The following is a 7,695-nucleotide window of genomic DNA, read 5'->3' on the forward strand; positions in this document are numbered from 1 at the left end:
CTGACTAAACTTCAGTACTCGCTTCTGCCAAAAACTGCAAGTATTGGGCAAAGTCTCTCCATCTTTCCCTGTTTTGGCCTCTGTACGCGTAAACATTTTGTCAGTGGTTAATCTTTGGGGGATTTTTAACTGAAAGTTGCAGGCTGAGATCCGGTTTTTAAGAATGTCAAAACCAGTGAAATCACCGCAAAATTCAAAGCATGGCACTAGGAGAGGAATGGGGCTGTCTGCTCAGGGCGGGCACGGGCAGTGCCAGGCTGCAAAGGTGGATGACTAAGTGATGCTCAGTCCAGAGCAAAGGTTTCTAACAGCCGTGAGGGGGTTGAAATGTGTCTTTTCTTTGTTTTAATCTTGCAGCACTGGGACGTCTTCAAATACGTGACTGAGGTCTTTATCTTGGTACCTGCGCTGCTGGGCCTGAAGGGGAACCTAGAGATGACTCTGGCGTCTCGCCTGTCGACAGCTGTGAGTATCCAGGGAGCTGAGTTAGGGAGCGGGATGCCTGGTTTGGGAAGGCATGGAAAGGAAGGCGTGCTGGCTGGGCAGACCAAAATCTCTTAGTCGGTGACCACAGAAACCAGAGCCTGGAGTTTGTCACGCTGGAAAGGTGTCTTCATCCTGCTGGACCGATCAGATTTGAAGGCTTAATAATCCTTTAAGCTGTGCTGACAGGTCACTTCCTTGTGGTGGCTGCTCGTGGTCCTGGAGGCACGGTGCGCCAGCCGGCTTTGGCACCTCGGTGTCTGGAGTGCTTGGATCCAGCGTTCTTCCGGAGGAAGCTGGGTGCAGGCAGGCCATCAATGCGGGCTGCAACGAGCCGGGAGGGCTAGGGGAGGAGAGAGCCTGGAGAGTGGTACGGCAAAGGCTGAAGCAGAGGGGAGCTGGCAGGTGGATTGACAGCCTCTTGAAGCTGATGGAGATGACGGCTGGGCATCTCTCTCGCTCAAATTCAGTCTGATTCCTGTGAAACAGTGAGCTCCCTGTGAGAGATGGGGGCAGGCTCTGTTAGCTCCTCAGAACACTGTGTTAGTCCAGCTGTAAATGAATTGCTTTGTGTTTAAATATTTCTCCAACACAGCAGTCTGTCTCTGTAGCTGAGTGGCGCTGGAGAGAGACTGGCATCCTCTCCTAACGGGAACAACAATACTCCTTCCTTCTGCAAAGCATCTTCTGCTTGAGCATGACAGCAAGCGGCTGCCTGATGTTCCTCTGTGACGGGAGTACGTACAGCTTTGAACCTTACATCTGCAAGGTGTTAGCTGCCTGCTGACGGAGCTTTTAACTCCGCTCTCTGTGCTGTGAATTGCTGGAAGAGAGAGCCCTCGCAGCGAGCAGCGTGGCCTTGGCAGTGCAGAGGAGCTGACCTGCCTTGGCGCGAGAGAGCTGCCAGGGAAGTGCTCAGCGAGACGTAGGGATGGAGAACTGTCTGCCTGCATGGAGGCAACAGGCATAGCTAGCAGAGAGCTGCTTCTTGGCATGCTCCCTTCTGCTTGGCCTTCTCCTTCCTAGCTTTGCAGAAGAAAGCACAGGAGGGTGTTGAAAAGGTCTCCGTGTATCTGCTCGTCCTCCCTTGTTTTCCCCGCTTGAGGAATGGGGTGATGGCAGCTGGACTCTGCTCCTCGGTAGCTTCATGTTGGCCCCTGAAGCCTGAGGTGTCTGGGATGCTCCTGGATGGCAGCAGAGCCAACGTTTTGAGCTGCTTACCCAGCTTTAGTCACCTGCAGCCCCTCCTGTCCCTCGTGCAGTATCTCCTTGTGTATATCCTAAGGGATGCTGCTCTAATCTGCTGGACCAGTGGCGCACAGGCGTCGTATTCTGAAGAGTCTGGGGTCATCCCTGCAGTCCTTGTGGAGCAGGAAGGCCAACAGCACTTCCCTGGACTAGCCTCTGCACTCCTTGCCCGCTGATTCCTGCCAACTGTGGGACCACCTCGCTCTGCCTTGTCTGAAGGAGCAGGGAATTGAGCTGCCTGGGGCTGTGCCAGCGTTACCAGGAAAAGCTGGGCTGTGGCTGCTTCCCCTCAGGCCGGTGCCCCCTCCCCAGGCACTGCGGGGAGGCCTTGCGCTGCCCCTGGCCCAGCTGCACTCCGGTGCCAGGGCTCGCAGGGACAGAGGCTGAGCCCTGCAGCTTGTGTCACAGCCCGAGCTTTGTTCTTCCCTTCATTCTGAGAAACAAATCTCTTTGTTTTGTTCGCTTTCCATTGTTCAGATCGTGGCAGGATCTGTGCTGGCCCAGACAGGCCGTTCTCCCTCTTGGCCTTGGCCAGGTTGTGCTGAGCACGGGCTCATCGGGGTGAGTTGTGCTTTCCTGGGACAAAGGCAGTACTTCTGTGACCTCTGTTCTCTCCATCCTCTTCCCTTATGGGGCTGGCGTGGAGCAATGTTGGGGCAGGCTTGGCAGGGAAACAACTGTGCAGAAAGTCACAGGAATGCAAAAACTTTCCCTGCTGTGGTGATGGCAAGGTCATGAGGAAAGTGGCACAGAGAGCACCCGTCTGGCTCATCTGCCCCTCGGTGCCGAGCGGCTGCTGCCCTTGCTCCAGCTCAGTCTCCTGGTGCCTTCTCCCGCCCTGAGCTGATGGCTGGGGGGGCATTAGCCTTGTGGGCCAAGGCTCTGTCCTCTGCTTTCCTTTGCCCTGGCAGGAAAGGAGCCTGTGCTCCATGAGTCCCTTAGCCTTGCACTCTACGTCCCTGTGTCTGTGTGTGCTGGCACAGGATGATCTCTTGGGCTTCCCTTTCCCTCGCCCTGTTCCTCCCCCAGCACGGGGCACCCATGTGCAGGCGTTGCGGAGGGAGCTCCCCTCCGACCGGTGCTTCACGGTGTGGGTCTCGTGCTCTCCCTGCAGGAAAGCAGCCTGCAGTGGTTTCTCAGACTGTGGGTCTCTAATTAGTGCTGCATTAAGGCACCTCAGAAATTCCTTTCACAATTAAGAAGCAAAACTCTCCCATTAGTTAAAGGATTAAAATCCTGTTGCCAGTGACTACAGCTAGGTTATGTTAATCCCAACCTAATTGCCATGTGGCTGGAATTTTAAGGTCAGGCTTCATATGGAGCTCAAATTCCTGTGCTGGATGTGCTCAGTGCTGCTCCAGTCAACTTTTTCTTGGTTTTTCCCCATTCTTTGCTCCTCTACACTAAACTGACCGGAATAAATTCACTCCAGAGGTGGACGCATCTCCGTGCCGGCTGAAATGAGCTGGCAGTTCTCTCGAGCACGTGCAGTAGGGAGAAAAGAAGGATTAGTTGATCACTGACTCCTTGGGTTTTGAGGCAGAGGAAACCAGAGAGGCAGGATCCGCTGCTGTATTGTTGAGCAGGGGTTTGAGTTTGACACTGTCAGCCAGTAGCTCCAGCGTGCGTTTACCACTTCAGATGGCTTGAGCCTCTCCCTTAGGATTTCTTAGGGACAAACTCATTTTCTCTCCATGTTCATCTGCTTCTGATAATACAAGATTGGAGATAAACTTACTCCTTCTGCCTATCCGTTCGTTCCATGACCTGGAAGGTGCTAGGGAAGAGCAGAACCCTTATGCTCTGCAGTAATCAGCAACCTGCAGCGATTCTGCTGGGTTATTTTGGATCGTACGCCAAGGAATTAAAGCAACTTTCCGTCTGTTCTGATTAGTCTGATTAGCATCTCCCGCAGTTGTAGCAGTGCCAGATGACCCATGTGCCATGGCTGCTTCCCGCTACTCGGTCGGTCTCCACGTGGCATTAGCCTTGTTTACTCAGCTTTTAACCGAAATAGTAGTTCTTGCTGCCAGCTTCCTCTGCCCACGGGATGCTTCTCTGGCCTTGGTCCACATCGGAGCTGGGGCACAGCTGACCTGAGGGGCTGTGCACCCATTTCCCTCTTGGCTGGCTGACCTGGGGGGCAGCACGACCCACCTGGGCCTGATCCAAGCTTGGCTTGATCACCAGAGGACTGAATTCCATGAGTAAATAAGCAGCAGTGTGTGACTCCGCATGGGGACACGGTATATCTTGTTGCTTTTGCAAGATTTTCATCAGATGTTCTATTGACGTCGATTCCCCTCTACGCTCCCTTCAAACCCCTGTCTGCAGTGGCTCTGGCTCCGCTCCTGCCACGTAGGAGAGTGCCAGCTCATTCCTGCAGCTGGGAAGGAAGCTGAACCTGGGAACAGCTTTGGTGTTCTGGAGTACAAACCCTGAGTAATGGTTGGAAGAGGCACTGCAGTTCCCCAGGGTGTTAAGCCCAAGTGATGATCATGGAACTGGATGTCACAGACTGGTTTGGGTGGGAAGGGACCTTAAAGCCCACCCAGCCCCACCCCCTGCCATGGGCAGGGACACCTTCCACTAGACCAGGTTGCTCCAAGCCTCATCCAGCCTGGCCTTGAAGTGTTACTGCAGAGCTCTGCTCCGGCTGTACACGCGTGGGCACACCCCCCTCATCTACTGAATTGCTCTCTCTTAGGAGCTGAGGATTTGAGGTCCTTATTCTCTCCTGCTCCTGGCACTAACCTGCCCAGGTGGAAGGCAGGAATTTGACTGTTAGCAAATGCAAAATGCTGCCAGCCTTTAATGATGTTGTGGTGTCCTCTTGCAGGCTAATATTGGCCAAATGGATACGCCCAAAGAGCTCTGGAGGATGATAACAGGGAACATGGCTCTGATACAGGTAAGGAAACATGAAAGGAAAAGGAAGTGGGAATGTTGGCAGTTGGTGTGAGCCAGCTGTGACAAGAGTCGGGTTTAAATGCCTGGGTTTTGGCACTGGCAGCAGCTTGTCCCACAGGCATCCTACCGGAACGGTTTGCCTTATAGGTGAGGTGTGGTGCTTCCCTGCTAGATGCTAATCCACCTGAAATGATGGTGCCTGGGTGGCATTGCCCTCTTCCCTCACCCCGGGACCGTTTTGGTCTCTAGTCCTTTTGGTGACTGTCTAGTTCTTGTTTTCAGGTTCAGGCCACCGTGGTTGGCTTCCTGGCCTCGATCGCAGCGGTGATATTCGGCTGGATCCCAGACGGGCACTTCAGCATTGACCACGCCGTGCTGCTTTGTGCCAGCAGCGTGGCTACTGCTTTCATTGCTTCCCTTGTTCTGGGTGAGAGACACACCCTGCACACCCCTTCCTAAAATCATGGGCTCCCCTTAGCCTCGTCCTCATCCTGTTTTCTTTTTGGCTGCAGGCATGATTATGATCGGGGTCATCATCGGATCCAGGAAGATGGGGATCAATCCGGATAACGTCGCCACGCCGATTGCTGCCAGCCTGGGGGATCTCATCACCCTGGCTCTGCTTTCAGGAATCAGCTGGGGCTTGTACAAAGAGCTGGGTGAGGCCTTTGTCTCTCTCTGATCCTTCCAGGTGTTGCTGCGTCTCCCTGGCCATTCACCCTCTTTCTTTGCCCTTCCTGTCCTCCGGGTATAAAGGATGCCTGGCCTGGAAGCTTCCTCAGTCAGTGAGACCCAGTCAGAACTGGCTGGGGAGGAAATGGCCCTTCTTACTGCCCTGTAGCTGCAGACAGGCTTGGCAGTGATCTGCACGCTTCCTCCTTACCAAGTAAAGCCCTAAGGGAGAGGCTCTCCCCTTCCAAGTGCCGGGGCCTTGGTCGTGGCTACAGCAGTGGGAAAATGCAGCTCGGGATTTAATCCATCAGCACCAGCTGGGGATCCTCAGTGCGGAGCTGCAGCTGTAGACTCTACACTTCCTCCTCCTCCTCGCCACCTTCCTTCCCCAGGGCTGGGATGCAGGGGATGTGACTCAGCCAGGTTCAGCCAAAGGTGAAGCCACACTGGGAGGTCTTGCATAGGGGTGGGAAGTGAGAATGAGGAGTTGAAATCAAAGATAACTCACTCAGATCTTTTGATAAAGCCCAGAGAGCACGCCAGGAGAAGGCAATACTGTGTCCTGCAGAGTTGAGGCTGCCCTGGTCTAGTTTGCCTGCCCTTACTGGAGTTTCCGACCCCAGGGATGACAGCAGTCAGGCTTGATGAGCTCAGATGAAGTAACACCCTGCCTCACCACAGCGGGATGTGTCCTTGATCTGTTGCCTCTGCTTATTTCCTCCTCAGAGAGCAAAGCCTACGTGAATCCTTTGGTATGCGCCTTCTTCATCGCCCTGCTGCCTATCTGGATCGTCATTGCCAAGAAGAACACAGCGACTCGGGAGGTGCTGTACTCCGGCTGGGAGCCAGTCATCATCGCGATGGCTATCAGCAGGTGGGAAGGCACGGGAGAGCTCCTCTCCCCCAAACACAGGGGTGCACCCTGTCCCCCAGCCCTTTAACCTCAGCCCCCGGTAGATTCCAGACCAAGAGAGAACCAAACCTTCTGCTTCCCACTGCCAGGAAGCTGGAAGTCTTTCCGTGTTTTCCAAAGACACAGGGTTCTAGGTCCTGAGGCACGGGAGGGATTAAGCACCTGACTGCTGGAATCCAGGGCCTCAGCAGCGTCTCGGCTGCTGCGCAGGGAGACCCTGGCACGGCCACGGAGTAAGCGTGGGTCCTGTTTCGCGGTCTCGTGTGCGAGAGCCTGCTCTGCCCTCTGAAGGGCAGGATTGCTTTTGATGATTGCACTGCAGTAAGCTGTAGGTGAGAGGTTTTACTCTTGGATGATTTTTGGCAGCAGCGAGAGAAGATCCTGCTAAAACTGTCCGCCGTTACCAAATATCGAGGCTTAAAATCACGTGCAACAGGCACAGCTGTAGGTGCACGTTAATAGGTGTATGTGACACCCTTGGGTGCACCCGCTGCAGCGGAGAGAACCCTGGGTGCTCTGTGTGGGTATTTCCTAATGAGCTTCCAGCCCTGACCTCCTCAATCTTCCCTCCGCAGCGTTGGGGGTTTAATTTTGGACAGAACAGTCTCAGATCCAAACTTTGCCGGGATGGCTGTCTTCACGCCGGTCATTAACGGTGAGTTCCTTGCCACGCTGGTACTGCAGCTCTTGGAGGCTCTTGGCAGACAGTGGAATTGTCCCCTGTGCCTTATTTCAGGCGGATTAAGGAGACTAATTCCCATTTGATTGCCGGTGAGGCGTGGTGGTTAGCCCCAAGCTTCGCAGGGAGCGGGGCTCCCTCTGGTGCCAGCCTTTCCCGAGAGGGTGACTGGCCTGGGGAGGCTGTTACCTAAAAGACACGTTTTCCAGATGCCCAAAAAAACTGTCTTCATTTCCTGATTCTTCCTGGCTGGTGGAAGACCCCCATCTTCCAAGGCATGTGCCTTGTGGCACCTGGTGACATCAGGATTTGGATTTGCAATTCAGAATCAGGAAACCTAATTGCTCTGGTAAAAAGCTTTGACCTCCTCTCTGCCTGACGAACCAGGGAAGCTCCTTTGTTGACTACTTTCTGCAATAAATGGTGTTAATTCTGAGCCGGCGCATCTTGTGCTTGCGCCTTCCACGGTGTCGTTATGCCTCACGCGCAGAGTAATAGTTTTAAACTTCCGGTGTCGGTTTTGGTGGCTGACCCGTCATTATTTTGTTGTTTCACTTATTTCTTCCAATCAGTAACAGAACTACATCTATTTTACTCAGGGGAAACTGTAGAACAGTGTGCTTTGTCTCAGCTTTTTACATCCTGCAAAAGTGGAATTGGGATCAAAAATAGACTGTCCTACATAATTCCGGCACCTGGCAATTCCAGATCTGCTGGCTGTTGGAAATAGCTCTTTCTCCTCGCCGTGTCTGAGGCATCCTGCTGCTCTCTGTTCTGCAGGCGTGGGTGG

The 7,695-nt window shown here is 53.9% G+C and overlaps 1 protein-coding gene across 1 annotated transcript in view; it reads left to right on the forward strand.

Annotated features, from left to right (window-relative positions):
• SLC41A1 (solute carrier family 41 (magnesium transporter), member 1) overlaps positions 1–7,695 on the forward strand; it is a 16,459-nt gene that overhangs the window by 5,677 nt on the left and 3,087 nt on the right. Inside the window, exons 2-7 of the mRNA XM_010159794.1 lie at positions 358–465; positions 4,571–4,642; positions 4,924–5,068; positions 5,154–5,300; positions 6,040–6,187; positions 6,802–6,901. Of these exons, the coding sequence (XP_010158096.1) occupies positions 358–465; positions 4,571–4,642; positions 4,924–5,068; positions 5,154–5,300; positions 6,040–6,187; positions 6,802–6,901 (720 nt within the window). The remainder of the gene's footprint in view (positions 1–357; positions 466–4,570; positions 4,643–4,923; positions 5,069–5,153; positions 5,301–6,039; positions 6,188–6,801; positions 6,902–7,695) is intronic.

The sequence above is a fragment of the Eurypyga helias genome, unplaced genomic scaffold (assembly GCF_000690775.1).
Source record: "Eurypyga helias isolate BGI_N326 unplaced genomic scaffold, ASM69077v1 scaffold28149, whole genome shotgun sequence".
Classification (NCBI taxonomy): domain Eukaryota; kingdom Metazoa; phylum Chordata; class Aves; order Eurypygiformes; family Eurypygidae; genus Eurypyga; species Eurypyga helias.